Source organism: Drosophila suzukii, unplaced genomic scaffold (assembly GCF_043229965.1).
Source record: "Drosophila suzukii unplaced genomic scaffold, CBGP_Dsuzu_IsoJpt1.0 scf_10, whole genome shotgun sequence".
Classification (NCBI taxonomy): domain Eukaryota; kingdom Metazoa; phylum Arthropoda; class Insecta; order Diptera; family Drosophilidae; genus Drosophila; species Drosophila suzukii.
This window is the reverse complement of record NW_027255897.1, coordinates 1,994,587-2,012,390: the sequence shown is the minus strand read 5'-3', so window position 1 is coordinate 2,012,390 and position 17,804 is coordinate 1,994,587. Positions and strand designations below refer to the sequence as shown.

Below are 17,804 nucleotides of genomic sequence, written 5' to 3'. Positions count from 1 at the left end.
ACGCTGTGAATAAAGTGTAACATCGTTGCCCAGCCAGTTTCAAGTAAAGTCTGAAAGATAAGGAGTAAATTAAATTATTGAAATCGTTTAAATACTTGTGAAAATTGACACGAACAGATTAGGAACTGAAGGAAAGGAGAGAAAAGTTAGTGGATAATGTAAATAGCTACGTCTCATCCCCCCCCAGATTAGAAAAATTTGAAGAGATAAGAAAAAAACAAATATACATGAGAAAGGAACTAGGATATGCCAAATAGTGATAGGAATAGGGTTCAAATCGGAAGAAAATTGAGGAGAAGTTTGGAGTTCATCCGGAATAGGGGACCAGCAGGTATGACTCCGCCAGTAACTCGCTCACAAGCTAATCAAGAGGAGAAATTGGAGAACATATCGGCACCCGAAGGCATGGAGTCGCTAAGGGAGCAGAATCCTGAAGGAATTGGAAGCGGAAGTCCAGGAGAAGCTAGTGGTCTTCAAGCGGTAGGCGGAACCGGGGCCATACCAAAGTCTTTGCCATCTGAGATAAAATCAGGTGTTAATGCGGCACTGGTTCAAGCTCAACATACGTACCAGGTGGGAATGTCGACGGAGTACGAAATGTTTAAACAGCAGATGCAGCAGGATATGATGCAGTTCATGAAGGACATCAATGACTGCATGGCGGAGTGGCGCAGGGATTTCGTGAAGGAAAAAGCAGCATGGCAGGCATCTACGCAGGTTCGCCAGGCCCAAGGACAGCAAGTTGGACAGGGCCAAATACCCTCTTCGGGGACGCCGATGCCGCCACCTCATGGCCTTGCCGAGCAGCCGCGGGCAAATCCGAGTCAGGTGCCACCATTCGACCCGAGGATGCTACAACAACCTCCGCCAATCATACTGCCGGGGGTAAGTCACCACATGGGTTTCCCGCCGCCAACATCTGGGGCGCTGTCCGAGAAGCAGGAGATAAATCGCCACGCATCGGAAGGGTATCGGCAAACCGCCTGGTCGACGGAGCAGGAACCAAGGAGATGGAATGGGTCTCACATGACGCCGCCAGAAAATCCTCCTGGAAACGGCGGGGCTCATATCAACTTCAATCCAGGACCGGATCAGCGTCGGTCAAGCGGGGCAGTGGGCGATTCTGCGTTTAAAGCCGGCCAACTGCGGAAGTGGGGGCTCAGTTTTGATGGAAGTCCCAGAAGCATGCCCGTGTCAGAGTTTATATTCCGCCTCGAACATCTCCAAAGGTCGTATCAGGTGCCGTGGAAGGAGGTCCTAAGAGAATTTCACGTGTTAGTTGAAGGACAAGCCAAGGAATGGTACTGGATGTACGTGAGGTCAACGGAGAAGCAAGAGTGGACTTACCTGAGGTACGCACTACAGCAGCAGTTCCAGAGTCACCGATCCAACTTCGAGCGAGAGTATGAGCTGCGAGAACGGAAGCAGAAGCCGGGAGAAACGATCGAGGTGTATATCCAGACCATGCTAGCGCTCAGATCTCGACTAGAGATGCCGTTTTCCGACTTTGACCTAATAAAAGTAATAAAAATGAACATTAGGGATCAGATTTCGAGAATTATATACCCGATATACATCACTAATATGGATCAACTCCGACATGAATGCCACGACGCGGAGAGGATATTGGCGACTCGGTGGACCCGACATCCCAGCAACCTCGAAACTCACCGAGGGTACAAAGATCGTCCGAGGATCGATGAGCTTTGTCCGGAATCAGTCGGAGAAGAGAGTGTACCTGGAGAACAAGAGGAAGTGGAGGCATTAGCTAGACACTGGGAGACCAACAGGGAACGACAGCCACTGACCTGCTGGAATTGTGGAACCGTGGGACACCCATTCAACGCGTGTGAATCGGAGGTGTTGAAGGTGTTCTGCTTCAAGTGTGGACTACCCGGTGTGAGGACTCCAAGATGTACTCGATGCCAGACGGGAAACGGCATGAGGAGCTTGGGCAAGAACGAGGAACCACGCTCCAATCCGTTTGCCATGAACAAGTGAAAGCCTCGTCAAATTGCATGCCTAATGATAAGGATAGCTGTAAGGAGAATAAAATTAGTAAAATTATGATAAACATAAATAGACCAGAACATACCATTAAATGGTCGACACGTGAACCGATAGCAGTCCGAGAAGCACATTACCAAGAGGTCAGGAACCGAATATTTGGGAAAAATGATCCGGACCGGAACATTTCGCCAAAAATTGCCAGAGCCCGTAGGAGAAGTCAGCAGCGGAAGGCAGAAAGAAGGATGATTTGTTCGGCCATCAGAGCAGCGGTGGAAGGCGACAACAGACCATTCGCACAGGTGAAGATCGAAGACCTGGAGGTCGTGGGTCTCTTGGATTCCGGGGCATCAGTAAGCTTGCTTGGGGAAGGTTGCCTAGAAACAGTGGAAAGGTTAGGACTGAAATTAGAGAGATCACAATCGATAATGAAATCAGCAGGAGGTACACAGCATCGAGTAGTGGGGAAGATTCAACCCAGCATCTCGTATAATGGGTTAACACATCGATTGCCGATACTCCTTTGTCCATCCTTGAAGCAAAAATTATACCTGGGCATAGATTTCTGGAGAAAATTCGAATTGGCACCAGAGGTGGTGGGCGTAGAATCCTTGCACCAGGTGGAATCCGAATTTATGGCCAAAGGAGAACCGATAGAGGCACATATCCTATCCCCCGAGCAGACTGAGCAACTGGAAGAAGCAAAAGGACGTTTTCTGACCTACGAAAGTCAAGGATTAGGACTCACCAAAGTAGAACAACACTCGATCCAGTTAGTTGAAGGAGCTGTACCCGTCAAGGAGAGATTCTTTCCCGTGTCTCCGGCGAAACAACAACTGCTATTCGCAGAAGTCGATGAAATGCTACGGTTAGGAGTCATCGAGGTAAGTGAAAGTCCCTGGAACAACCGAACGACACTGGTACAGAAACCTGGAAAGAATAGGCTGTGCTTAGACGCGAGAAAACTGAACACACTTACAGTGAAGGATGCTTACCCGCTACAGAACATTGAGTCGATTTTGAGCCGGGTGGATGAGACGATTTTCATCAGCAGTATCGATTTGAAACATGCGTTCTGGCAAGTGGAACTCGATGAGAAAAGTCGTCCCTTGACTGCTTTCACAATACCTGGAAGGCCACTGTATCAGTTTCGACGGATGCCATTCGGGTTATGTAATTCGGCTCAAAGGTTGTGTAGGGTAATGGACAAGGTAATCCCACAGCGTCTTCGCAGCCGCGTCTTTGTATACTTGGATGACTTGCTGATGATATCCAAGACTTTCGAAGAACACTGCATGTTGCTGAAAGAAGTGGCAGAGTGTTTGAATAAAGCAAATTTGACGATCGGGCTACACAAGTCAAAATTTTGTTTTAAATACTTGCGATATTTGGGATTCATAATCGGTGATGGGGCCTTGCGGACGGATCCGAAGAAAGTTGAGGCGATTATGAAGATAGAGGTGCCCAAAAATACGCGACAACTACGCAGCTTCTTAGGAACCGCAGGCTGGTATCGCAGATTCATCCAAAATTTCTCCGGTGTAAGTGCGCCGCTCACGGACTGCCTTAAAAATAAAACAAAATTTATGTGGACGGAGGAAGCAACTACGGCATTCGAAACGCTGAAGAAAGCACTTACCTGTGCGCCGGTATTAGCTCATCCAGACTTTGGAAAACACTTCTGGATACAGTGTGACGCCAGCCATGTAGGAATTGGGGCAGTATTATACCAGCAAGACGTCGAAGGATCGGACCGGCCAATAGCATTCTTTTCGGCGAAGCTGAGAGGAGCACAACTCAATTACAGTGTAACGGAAAAAGAGTGTCTCGCAGCAGTAAAAGCCGTAGAAAGATTCCGTCCCTATGTGGAGTTGATGCCGTTCACGATCGTTACCGACCATGCAAGCCTGCAATGGCTTATGACGCTCAAGGACTTGAACGGGAGGCTGGCGCGGTGGTCATTAGCGTTACAGGCATTCGACTTCAACATAGAGCATCGGAAAGGGAAAGACAACATCGTGGCCGACATGCTATCTCGGCCGAATGAAACCGCCGAAGTAGAGTTCTTCGAGTTTGAAACAACTGAATTTGAGAGTCCTGAATACCTGGAAAGACTGCGGTTGGTTGAAGAGCAAGGAAGAGATAAATTTCCGGACTTACGTGTGGAAGAAGGACTTCTATTCAAGAAGACACACTTCAATAGAGAGGGAAGTGGGGAATTTGAATGGAAACTGTGGATTCCGGAAGCATTGACGACAACTTTAATCCAGCAAGCCCACAGCGGTGACATGGCGATGCATGGGGGTATGGCAAAGACCTTGGCGAGACTTCAGCAGATGTATTACTGGCCCAAAATGGTAGTTCAAGTCCGAGACTTTGTAGCAGCCTGCGAAAACTGCAAAGAGAACAAGCACACCACACAGATAAAGCGACCAGTGATGGGGAAGGAAGTACGGACAGATCGACCCATGCAAAAGATGTACCTGGATTTCTTAGGAAAATATCCGCGGTCTCGCCGAGGAAATACCATGCTATTTATCGCATTAGATCACTTGACCAAGTTTGTGTGGCTAAAAGCGATGCCGAAGGCCACGTCGACAGCTGTAATCCGATTCCTGCAAGAAGGAATATTCACCCAATTCGGAGTTCCGGAAACAATCCACACGGACAACGGAAGGCAGTTTGTATCCAAGGAATTCGAGAATATGCTACAAGAATATGGAATTACACACATGAAGACAGGGAGATACGCACCACAATCCAATGCTTCGGAGAGAGTGAACCAATCCGTATTAGCAGCAATCCGAGTAAACATCCAAGATGACCACACGCGATGGGATGAACACTTACCGGACGTACAAGCGTCGCTGAGGTCATCCATACATAGCAGCACCGGAACTTCGCCGTATTTTGCCATGTTCGGACAGCACATGTTCACGAACGGGAAAGATTACTCGCTGGCTCGCAAGTTGAATGCCCTGAATGAAGCTGAGATAGCCCAATTGCCCAGGTCGGAACGACAACAGCTATCCAGAGAAAGAATAAAGGAAAGGATACATCAGGCCTACGAGAAAGCAGCGAAGAGTTATAACTTAAAGGCCCGAGAGATTCGATACTCACCGGGACAAGAAATATACAAGAGAAACTTTATCCTAAGTGACTTCAGCAAGAATAGAAATTCCAAGTTTTGCAGAAAGTACACTAAATGTCGAGTCACAAAAGCGTTGGGAAACTCTTTGTACGCTTTAGAAAACTTGCGCGGCAATCCTTTGGGAGTTTTCCATGCAAAGGATCTGAAACAATAGTGCCCGGCTAGCAAATCACACTCACCAGGCATTAATCTCAGGGTTGTGGGCGGTGGCCTACGTTGGGAAGTACAACCAGCAGAACACGCACATCCTCCACTCCAGTTCCGAGACGAGCATCGAAACCGTAGTGTGCTTGTTATGTGCTAAATGATAAGGAAATATGCACAAGTTGTAAATTTAGCAAAGCTGTTTACATTAGGACTGATAACGATAGTCGAAAAATCGATACAACACTATCGACGACTCGTGAGTTCAGGGAGTCGTGCAGCTTGGACAAGTCATGGAACTGGTTCCTTAAACCGGATAACTCCCAAATGAACCAAGGTTTAAATTCGGAAAGTTTGAGTGGTTTTTGGGCTAAGAGAGGCTTGAAAAATTGAAACAAGCAAGGGTGTTTAAAGGGCAAATATAGTTGGTCGCAGACGGTTCTGGTGGACAAAAAAAAATATATAAGATTAGAAGTCAAGTTCCAGTGAGTGATAAAAAAAAAAAATCCTTGTTAATGTGAGTGTAGTTGAAATATAAATATTTATAGAATATTCCGTGAGGGAAAAGTCTGGAGCAGGAAAATATTCTGACGTAAGGAGAGACGAAGACCAGCCACCAGGAGGAGATCTACATTTTCGACAGGAAAATTGGCCGCTCATCCTCGGGTGGCCCCAGGTTTTTATTCGCCCCTTACATTTGCCACAGAATTAGCAAAAGGTTCCCGAAAGCTACAAGCGGCAAACCAATTCAAAAAGCCGAAAATTAATACAACAAAATTTGAGACTGATGATATTAATTATGTAACCCGCCCAAATTAAGTTATTCCTAATTATATCCATTTAAATTATTTATTTATTTAACCTATTTATTTACTATTGGAATATTGTTTATTGTTATTTATTTATTTATATATATATATATGTGTTCCCTGTGAAAGTGCGGTACCGTAGGTAGGGTTATAAAATGTTAAAATTTAAGCAAAAATTATGAATTATAACGTGAAAACGAAATGAAGTCGTGTGAGTAGAGATTCTTGTTGGGGGTGAGATGAGTTAGGCGAGGTAGCAGGATCCACCGACCAGGATTGGGAGATGTGTCCAAATGATGTTGAAGGATACACTCATGGTTGGGAGGGACTCCAGGACCACAATAAGATCTGTGTTGTCCAGTCCAGATGTTCGAGAAAAATCCGTCGTGAAATTGCCAGTTGTCCGAGTTTGAATTTCCGTTTTGTTTGTTTTTTTTTTGTTGTGTCTGCTGCGTAGACAACAGTGTTGGTTGTTCCCCTCCCTGGGATGTTCGTTGACTAGCCGGCATATACACGGCGCGAAAAGCAGGACACGACATTTGCCATCTCGTGGAGAGATCTGCGACAGTCTGCTATTGTACGGGAGTTGGTGTTTGTCGAGTAGATCGACTTAATAGCCGCTTGGATGTCACTATATATGTTTAGGTGTCCTCTCTGGAGGCTAAGGTTCCCTAAACAGGTTAGTGCTTCTTTTATAGCGTGGACCTCCGCCTGAAAGACGCTACAGTGGTCCGGGAGCCTGAATGACTTCCTGATATCTAATTGTTCGGAGTATACACCTCCGCCGACGTGTCCTTCTAATTTGTATAGAAACAGATTGCGTCCGTCGTGCCCGGTCGGCCCTGTTCCCATTCCTCTCTATCAGGAATCAGGGCCTCAAAGGGTGTGTGACTATATTCAATAGATTTGCATAGATCCGTGATTTTCGGAATCGATTTATCATGCTGGAGAATTTTAGCATGGCCATATAATTGGGCTTTCCACTGCCCTGTGTCCCTCAGTCGAATAGCTGCCGATTTGGCCCTTTCCATGCCTGCTAAGTCCAGGCTAGGGAGGTTCAAGATCGCATTCAGCGCTTCATTCGGGGTGGTTCGAAGGGCTCCACTAATACACAAAGCCGCCATTCGCTGTACTTTGTTTAGAGGAGTCAGTATGCATTGTTTGTGCAAGGCGGTCCACCACAGAGCCACTCCGTACAGTAGGATTGGCTTGACTACCGCTGTGTATATCCAGTTAACTATTCTTGGGGACATGCCCCATCTTAGCCCGATTGCTTTTTTACAGGAGTAAAGTGCAATGGTCGCTTTTTTGGTTCTCTCTTGGTTGTTTAAGCCATATTTGAGGCGTTTATCTAGTGATCGCTAAAGGAGAGATTACAATTGTTTAAAATGGGTGGGTTAAGTTGTGGAACTTTGTACCTATTTGTAAATAGAACAAGTTCTGTTTTCGAGGGTTTTACCCCGAGTCCGTTCGCTATAGTCCATTCCGATAGTATTTTAAGTTTAGCGGTCATAAGATCGCAAAGTGTTTGTGGATATTTTCCATTAAAGATGATGGCGACGTCGTCTGCGTATGCCACGACCTTACAGCCTCCTCCCTCCAGAATCCGCAGTAGTTTATTTACTGCGATATTCCACAGGAGGGGTGATAGTACACCTCCTTGCGGGGTGCCTCTGTTCACTAGTCTAGTCTGGGTTGAGGTCCCTAGTGTGGCTGTGACCATTCTGCTTATCAGCAATTTATGGATTAGCCTCACCATTGGCGGCTCAACCCCTAGTTCTGTGAGAGATTCTGTTATAGCAGTGGGAAGCACGTTATTGAAGGCTCCCTCTATATCCAGGAAGGCGATCAGTGTGTATTCCTTGATGTTGAGTGATTTCTCGATGCTGTTTACCACCAAGTGTAGCGCCGATTCGGTTGACTTACCTTTGGTGTAAGCGTGTTGTGCTTCTGATATTTGTGTCGGGTCTATGGTGGCCCTTATGTGTAGGCTTATCATTCTTTCAAAGCTCTTAAGCAGGAATGATGTTAGGCTTATTGGCCTAAAATCCTTTGCTGTGGTGTGAGTGGCCTTCCCTGCCTTGGGAATGAAAACCACCTTTGTTTCTTGTTGTTTTTTCTATGGACAACTCAGTTGTTTTTTCTATGTCAGAGCAGAAGGTCTGCCATGCCGTTCGTTTAGCTCTTCTAATGGCCTTTTTGTAGGAGGCTGAACTTGTAGTTCAGCCAATTGGTGTCCTCATTTCCCGCCTTTGCTCTGTTAAACAGGCATCTGCAGTTGGTTCTGAGGATAGATAGTTGTTGGGTCCACCAGGGGGGTTTTTTCCTTACTCTTGGTTTCTCTGTGGGGCATGCCACTTTGAAGGCAGTGTTGCATGCCTCTGTGAATTTGTATACTGTTTCGTCCAGCTCATGTGGGCTTGTGATGCTTTCTGACGGTTCCATGGGAAGGATATTTGTCAGAACTTCTTTGTACCTATGCCAGTCCGCTCGTCTGGGGTTGGCGAAGCTGACCGGCAAGGGAGAATCAAGGGACAGTACGGTTTCTATGAATCTATGGTCCGAAAAGGAGTGCTCGTCAGAGACTGCCCAGTTTTTGACTGCGCCTACGAGTGAATCTGATACCAAAGTTAGATCTATGATCGTTTGGCAAGCTTTAGTTATGAAAGTAGGGGCATTGCCCCTATTGCATAAGAATAGGTTCGAATTTAGAATAAAATCAAAAAGAGACTCACCTCTGTCGTTGTGGTTTGGGCAACCCCACTGGGTGTGATGGGCGTTTGCGTCACAGCCTATTACCAATCCGTTCTTGAGCTTTTCGCATTCCTCTGCTAGTCCTCTGACCAGCGCATCTGGGGGGTTTTCCTTCTCAAAGGCCAAATAGGCCGATAGAACCCTTATAGAGCCACTCTGCAGCTCCAGGTTACTGCGGTGTTGTCCCCGTTGCTGTAATTGCGAAGTAGAAATATACTAAGATGCCTTTTGGCTAATATGCAGGTTCGAATTTTACCTTCTTTGGGGTCAAGCATAAGCTTGTATTCCTTAGTTCCTAGTCCAGCAACCTTGCCTCCTACTACCCAAGGTTCCTGTACGAGGACTAGGTCGGCTCCGCCTTCTGTCAGGCGAAGCAGAAGTGCAGCAGACGCTGCTTTACTGTGGTGAAGGTTTATTTGTAGAAGTCTTAGTGACATCTACAGCTTCAACCTCCACCACAGTGAAGTCGGCCTCCTCTGTGTCGCTGAGGTCTACGTCCTCGATTGCCGGTCCGAGCGCTCGCATCTCTCTGCTTAGCGACGAATCGGTAGAGTAGCCGTCCTCCGGCCCACCAGGTGCCTCCAACTCCTTAGCAAGCACCTGCTCGGCTGGGTTGCCGGCAGAGCTGCTAGCGGCGTTGGAGTCGCCCTTATACACTTTGATGTGTATCGCGCTGAACCCGAAGTTCAGCACTCCTCGAGCAGTCTCGATCGGAGCTACTGACTCCTTGTTCAAGACCAAAACCGCCTGGTTGACATCCCCTTCATGCTCCTCCACCTTGACGACTTTCCAGTCCTTCGTGGGGAGGTGCGGGTTGCATTCTTGCAACATGAAGAGGATGTCCTCCGGCGCCTTGATCGCTGCTGGAAGCCAGATCCTGGCTCGGGGTCTACTGGGGACATCGCACCAGTCAAGCGCAACGATGTTCGCCCCTTCGTAAACCTCGCCGAGCTTGCTTGTCGCCTGTTTGTACATGTCAGCCGACCGCTGACTGTCGCATGCCACCACCTTGACGCTGCCCTGGTACCAGCCCGCGTCCATGCAGCAGGGCGAGGTGCCTGGCTTCTCTCGTACCATGCGCAGGCAAATGAGGGAAAGGTGGGACTCCACTGCCTTCCACTTGTTTCTGGGGATCCTGCCCTCCGGATTTCCCCTGTCAATCAGGCCAAGTAATACACGATTCTTCGTGATTTCGGCGAAAGAGACCGATGGCTGGATCCTAGATCTCTTCGCCGATGGCCCGGGTAGTTCGAGGGATCGCTGCCTTTTGGCCTGAGTCGCCTCTTGAGTGGGCTTTTCCTGCCCGTAGTTTGGAAGCACCTTCCTTGCCCACTCTACCTTCTTTAGCCATTCAGGCGAAGGCGTGGCAACGGTGCTCCTGGTGTGTGAGCGCGGAGTCTGGCTGGCAGTCCGCCTTTTTGCGTATGTATATTTAGCACCAGCGGGTGGCCCGAGCGCCTTGGCAGTGCCTACCGTTGCTTTTGGCGCAGATGCGCACGTAGCGGAGGCGTTTGCGGCTGGCTTTCTGCCACCCATCGTCCCCAGTGTGGGATGCGGCCCTTTCTGGGCCGTGCTGGTATGGAAGGTGGAACCAGTGTTCGTCTTATCCATGGGTTTTTTAAGAGTACCCGTCTCTGTGTTTTTTGTATTTGTGTTTACTGTTTTCTGCTCCATAATTTGGTCCCACGAGTTGCGGAGAAGGGGAAAAGTCCGCCCGGGCAGAGATCCGCGATGCCCGGGTAAGGCGATAGTTAGAACAGGGGGTCGCCATGTCCCTGAGCACACCGTTTGAGACTGGGCTAGTTTTGATCCGGGCCCCAGCCAGGCTGACTCTTGGCACGGTCCGTATTACACCGTAGTCCTGCCCGGAGTGAGATGTTGTTTGGGAGGGGAGTTGGGAAGGTGTTGTGTTGGGAGTGGGTTTGTGTAAAGCAACTATTTAGATGCGGCTGAACAACTCGCATCGTCGGTATTGCTTCGTTGCAAAATACCCGCTGGCTGTCCGGGACTGTTTATTTACCGTCCGTATCCAACCAGCTTATTCACAGTTGACCTCGAGAGAGGTCGTCCGCTATCCGCAACCTGCGATCCGCTCGGTTGCCCCAGCTAGGCGACTTTGGAACCATCTCACAAGTTCCTCGGCCGAGAAGTTTAGTGTAATGGTTAGTGAAAAAAGCTGACACTGCAAAATGTGCTGACTGCATTGGCGGGTCAGTGTACCGTTGAGTCGGTGAGACGGTGAGTTAGTGAGACATGTAATATGCTGATCAGCATTTCCCAACTGCAGTGGGTGCTACTGAGCGAACGCGATACCGTGGAAGTTGGCCCAACCTCTGTGAGAGTTGTATTAATTAACTACATTTTGCGGGTAGTCTCGCTGGCGTGAACAGTGGGAAACGACAAATTTAAAAATCAATTTTCTCAAAAACGGTTGTTTTAATTTTTATGAAATTTTCACGAAACGTGCTTAAGAGGATCTCCAATCTACCCATATACCATGCATGCCGGCACAACCGCTAAGAGTAGAACTTAGGTAATTTCATTTTTGACCCCCTTTTTTTATGGGGAAAATCCGCGGCACTGCTAGGCAATTTTCTCGAAAACTGTGGGTTTGAATTTGATTAAACTTTCAGACAAGAAGCTTGAATTAACGTTTAATAGCCTGGCTTAGCGTGCTTATAGGTACAACCTCTGTGATAAAAAAAATAGTGGGGACACGACTTTTCGAATGCATTTTTAAATATTAACTTATTACAACTTAGATTGATAGATAGAACTTACTAACTTTGCGAGGACACTCCCCGCAGAATGTCCATGTAGGGAGCCAAGTGCTCTAGTGGATCTCTCCAGCACTTCATTTATTCTGCGAATTTGCCCAGTTGTGGTATTGGTTCCTGTTGGCGAAGTCTCACAATAATGGGCAACAGCTTGGATTATTCGTCTTATTTCATCTGTAGTGACATCCTGCAAGCGTTTTTGGGGTTTTCCTACCATTATAATTTTTTTGTTTCCACACCGCTTCTCCTCGAACACCGCCAAAGATTAAATGTCCTTTTCTTTGGGCCACGACTAACGGCGTTCATAGAATTCACTCTCTTAGTCTAGTATTTTTTCTGGTATTTCCTTAGCTCATCTGAGTACCGCCCTGAAAACAGGCCCCACGAAAAGCGTAAGCCGCGAATTAGCTCGCGGTTTTCGTCGATGTGAGTACTAGGCCTAAACATTTAAGCGTTTTAGATTTTTCGATTTGGTCCACAAACAGCGAGAAAATTTAAAAATAAAATTAGCCCCCACGTTCCTACTTCTACCATTCCACTTTCGTTTCTAACAGGCCGACGCTATTTTGACGGACATGCCAATCTGAGTACTAGACTTGAACTCTGACATCTTCGGTCACACAACGAGGAACTAAGTTTTTTCGACTAGTTAAAATGTTAGCGTTTTGTGTACTAGTCTTCAGCAATTTTTCTTTTTAGTTTTTATTTTTAAGACCTAATCGAACTTTTTCTCGAACATTTTTTGTTTTAAGAGGTGGGACAAAGGTTTTTTCTGAAGGAAAAATGAGAAAAACCTAAAATGGTCATATATTTTTCAATTTCTTAAAGGTTTTCAAACAACTAAAAAACGATGCAAAATAATATTGAAAAATATTAAATATTCGAAATTGTATGTCCTGAAAACTAAACGTTGGCAAAATTAACTAATTTGTGTTCAAGCATGGGCAAACGGTTCGGCTTTTCAAATTTCATGTATCTTTATTACTGTGTTTATGCGATGCCGAATTCACGCTTTCATTTCGCGATTTCAGCCGATTCGTGTGTGCATAAACGCCATTTCGTGAATTCGACAACACACGAAAGTTGACTATGAATTCAACCTGAAAGCGTGAAATGGTCACAATTAAACTCCTGTAACTCTATATAATTATCGGAGTTGCCAGATCGATATAAATACATAAATACACCTTACATTTAACAAATTTTTAGTTCATTCAGTGCCAATGGAAACTAGTTTTCATCTTTTATTTGGACGGTAAAAAAATTGTATACTGGCTTGCACACACTTTATCTTTAAAGCCTAGTACTCAGATCGGCTAAGAGTTTCACTAGTCGAAAAATCTTATTCTTTGTAGTGTGACCGAAGTTTTCAAAGTTCACCCGCAATGCATGTAGCATGGTCTTACTGACAAGCAGTTGGGTTTGAAATTTAAATTTAAAAAGGAGGAGTCTGCTGGTACACAAAGAAATAAAAATAAAAATAAATGGAATGTTCAACGAATTTTTTTATTTATGTAAATTAGTAGTTTAAAGCTTCCTTTTCGACCCACGGATGCTTCGCCATCTTTCCCGTTCCACCGCAGTCCAGCTCGGAGTCTCAATGGGCATATTAGACCTTGAGGAAGTGGGAGCCGGATTGGGAACGGGGTTGATCCGCTGATGCTGCAGGGAGTCGCCCAGCATCCTGGCAGTGTCTGGCTATGGCTTCTCCAACTGTTCCTTAGCGGGCGCCCCATTTTCCTCCTCTCTATAGAAACCAGCGGGTCCTCCAGCTCCGCTTAAGCTGCCAAGTAGCTGGTGGTGGTGGTGTCCGGAGTCCTAATGGAGAGGTCGTCGGAGATCGTATTACTGGTGGTTGTGCTAAAAAGAGACTTCTATTAGTACAACGCGACCAAATTCTTTTGGCCAGATCTTACTTTCTTTGCGAGGACGCGCCCGGCAGTATGTCCATTTAGAGATCGAAGTCCCACTCGGCATGTTCCTTCCCACTGGGATTCTCTAGTGGAACTCCTCCAGCACTTCAACTATTCTGCGAATTTGCCCCTTTTGTGGAATTGCTTCCTGTCGGTGAAATCCCGCAATAAAGGGCATAAGCTTGGATTTGGCGTCCTATTTCATCTGCTCTGACCTTCTGGATTCGATTTTGGGGTTTTCCTTCCATTTTTAATTTTTAGTTTCCACATCAGCTGAGATTGATAAAAAGCATGAATTCGGCTGTGTCGCATAAACAGGAGCAAATTTTATTTCACGCTTTTAAGAAATCATGAAATCCTTAGCATAAACATAGTATATATCTACCCAGTTTGATTGACAAGTGGGATTGGAGTATAATTTATACAACCGTGTTCCGCTTTCAAATCACCGGCGCTATTTTGAACCTAATTACATGTTTAATATTATTTTACAATTAGGGGTCACACTGACTAGTAAAAACTGGTGTTGTACTAGATCGGTTAACGTCAAAAATGGATGAACTCTTGAGCGATGTGGTACCACAAGAAGATTTGGAGGTTCCAATAACATTTTGACGTTGAGTGTTACGAATATAATAAGTTTTATTGTTGTAGAGGTTTGAAAAAAAATATCATCACGAACTTGAGTTGGATGGAGAAATTGCCACAGAGACAAAATTTGAGTACGAAAAATTAATTTGACATTTTAAAGTATTAAAATACCCGCCAAATACTTTGTTTTTTATTACACGATAGGTATGCATTTTGCCTGGTCCGTAGTCGTTACACAAACGACATCAGAAAGGTGACTATCATTGAGAATTAGAAATGTGTGTAATTCAAAAGTTGTTTAAAAACACAGGGTATTTTGTTATTGGAGGAGTTGGCCCGTACTCATCCAGAAGGAAGACGTGACTATATATATTACCTCGCATTTGGAAATGCTCGTATAAAAGAGTATACTTCTGGCTTAAAGTACTGCACAGCTTTTCTGGACATCGAATCCAATGATCAAGTGCGCTCCCTTCAGGTGAGTAACCATATATCGCTATTTTAATAAAAGAGTGACATATTAAAAAAGAAAAATAATTTTAAACCACACCAGAAGAGTTAACTGATTGTCGAAAAATTATTCAAAAATACCAAAAGGCAGTCATACTAATAGCTGATGACAAACTTTGAAGCAAAATTAAAACAATATATGCAGAAAAGAAATTTCTTAGTAAAAAAAATTTTAAATTATGCCACCAAATCCTGAACCTGCAACTTGCAGACCGTATGCACATTTATAGAAGACTATCGATTTCTGTTCCGATATATCTCGGCAATAGCCTGCCGGGGATTTAAGTCTTATTTGCGTGCAATCATTAGCTCCAAGGACTTTAGAAAACGCGAAATTTTTTTTTTAAAATTGACATTTTCCTGACGATTGTCAATATGCGGAAAATTAATTAACTATTTTGTTAAAGATGCTGAAAAAAATTAAACTTCGTTAACAACTAGATCGTCTGTAGCTGCAATAACGCCAAAAATTGTCTACAGTTATCAGAAAACTAAATTGTCCTTTGAATTGAATGCAAAATACACAAAAATTTTCTTCGCTGTAATGTTTGAAGTAATGTGTTTGGGATTCATGCGCAGTGCAAGTTTTTTTCAACAGTCCACTTTAACGCCCATAAGGCTTAAACTCGTCAAGCGCCCACATTCTTTTATATTTTGTTAAAATTTAAATGAGATTTGGTTCTTATTATCAATATCCATTTACATGCCAACAATTATTTGAATGGAACCATTCATTAAAAACTTCTAACCGAACAATAATTGAGTGCGAGAGGGATGGAGACATATTTATACAGAAATGGGTTTTTTTTAATTAAAACAAAAAAAACTTAATTTGCCGTAACAAAATATTTGCCCATTTGTTGTAATTAACTTGCAAACGTACAGTGCCGAACTACCATCATTGATTTCTTTTATTCACTGTATGAATTATAAAATACCTCATTTGGATGGAGTGGAATATTTAATTTATTTAATAATTTAATATATAATTAATTCAATGTCATTGATTTTTCTTTCACAACTATTTTTAAATATATAAAAACACAAAAACGCGATTTTGACGTAACAACATTATTGACACACTTGTTGCTATTTTTTGTTAAATCAACTGATTTGGTTTATTAATATTCCCGTTATTCGTAGAATAAAACTTTTATTGTAAAAGGGTATATTGTAAATGGGAAAAGTAACAGGAAGTAGGAAGCGTTTCGGAACCAATAACATCCCTTTCCTACGCAAACTAGTTTCTCAGTTTTGAACCTATCGGGCTGAAACTTTCGCAAAAATCTTCTTTATTTTGCAGGTAGTATATAAGTCGGAACCAAAAAAATTATACCTCTGGTTTTTTTTAAATATAACCAACCTCCTACGCTTGAAAATAACATTTTTGAATCAGTTCTGAATTTCGAATTTAATTTGATCAAAATCGGACGATTTTATCATATAAAAAATTGGTATGAAAATAATATGAAACAAATTATTGCTTCGGTGTTTTTTGACATATTATCTTATACTATTGGGAATATCACTTTTTTGTATTTTTAAGAATGTAACGAAATAAAACGCTATTTTCGACATAATGGTGCCACTTCACCCATAGCATCCTCCGCAGGGCCTTTGTGATGCAAGTTTGTAGTCTATTTAACGACGTGTCGCAAGCGATGCCCCAGCATTTTATTCACCAATTAAGGGTCGGGAGAACAAAGGCTTTGAAGAGCCGTACTTTAGCCTTAAGGAATAACCCACTATCTGGGCGAAGTAGCCCGTCTATTTCGTCCACTTTCGTCCTTGTTGACCCACAGACTCGGTCGATCTGACTCCGAGGTACGTTACTTTCTGCTCATGCTTAAGTCTATCACTATCTAAGTAAAGGCTACGGGAGCGGCCAGGTCAAAGAGCAAAGGTGGCGTGTTGCGTTTTATCAACGTTAAGCGCAATATTCCATCGGGAGGCTCAACATTAAAAATTATTCAAGAATGTCTGGACACGCCACACAGCCGAGGATGGGGTGCTGCCAGTGGCTAGGAATACATTATCATCTGCGTAGGTGGCTAGAAGAGTACCACGTGCTACTTTGTTTGGGAGATCCGAAGTGTAAATTGTGTGCAGATTGTGTGGGACTCCAGCTCGAATTTGACGTAGTCCAGAAAGATGTCCACGAATGTCGACGGCAAGCATCCTCTTGTCCAGAATTGACAACGAGCTTCTAAAGTCACTCAGGCAATAGTGACATTAGCTTGTAGAAAAGACCTTCATGCCAAACCCTATCAAAAGTCTGTCTGACATCAAGAAAAACGGCCGAGCAGTATTTATGACTTTCTAAAGCATCTAGAATGTGGTTCACGACTCTGTGAACCTGTTCAATAGCTGGGTTGCGACTACGGAAACCAAATTGGTGGTTTGGCAAAGCGTCATTAAACGTGTCAATGTCCAGGAGCCTGTTTAGTACGATCTGCTCAAAAATCTTGGAAAAAGTGGATCAGCAGGGATCGTTACCCTTTTTGAGGACCATTCTAAGTAGAGCACGCTTCCAAGGGGATGGAAAATGGCGAAGGTTCAGTGGCGCATTGAAGAGAAAGCAGAGCTGCCCAATGACAGAGTTAGGAAGTGACTTTGTAACTTTAACGTCAATCTTATCCATGGAGCTTTGGTGGGGCCCAACCGCTTTATATGATCTAGGACCCCTTCTTCATCCACTGGTTGCACAGCAACAGGAGGACCCAATGAGAGTCCAAACCTAGAAATTGTGGTTGGAACTTCCTGACTTGTTGCAAAATCGAACAGAGTAAATAGATTTTAAAGATCGTCTGCAAATACTTCTGCTATTTCGGAATCACTGTGAGCCCAAGTGCCATCGCTTTGTTTAAGACAAAACCAGTGAAGGGGTCGACTTTTTTTCCTGTGCATTTCCATAATGCGAACTCATGATCCTAGTTGGGATCAATGGCACTAAGATGATTCACTCCATATAGACATTTGATGGCACCTTTTTCACTCGTTACAGCTCATATGAACATTTTGCGATGTTAGTCGTGATTTCATGCATGCCTTATTCGTGTTTGTCGTATGGAAGGTCACCTGCTCAAATGTCCTTGGTGATTTCTTGTATGATAAAATATAAAATGTCATCGATAAAAATGGTTTAAAT

General features: G+C 44.4%; 1 protein-coding gene across 10 annotated transcripts in view; it reads left to right on the top strand.

The window, feature by feature from the left end:
* Positions 1-13,994: 13,994 nt before the first annotated feature.
* Positions 13,995-17,804, top strand: part of Fis1 (fission 1 protein) — a 38,101-nt gene continuing 34,291 nt past the window's right edge. For 5 of the 10 annotated variants that reach the window (XR_011605554.1, XM_070998848.1, XM_070998850.1 and 2 more), the window contains exons 1-4: positions 13,995-14,152; positions 14,210-14,277; positions 14,351-14,399; positions 14,457-14,624. Coding sequence is in view for 9 of the 10 variants with exons in the window: in XM_070998848.1 (XP_070854949.1) it covers positions 14,108-14,152; positions 14,210-14,277; positions 14,351-14,399; positions 14,457-14,624 (330 nt within the window). In the remaining variant the exon portion in view is untranslated. The remainder of the gene's footprint in view (positions 14,153-14,209; positions 14,278-14,350; positions 14,400-14,456; positions 14,625-17,804) is intronic. The other 5 variants (XM_070998856.1, XM_070998849.1, XM_070998855.1 and 2 more) reach the window with 1 other exon arrangement.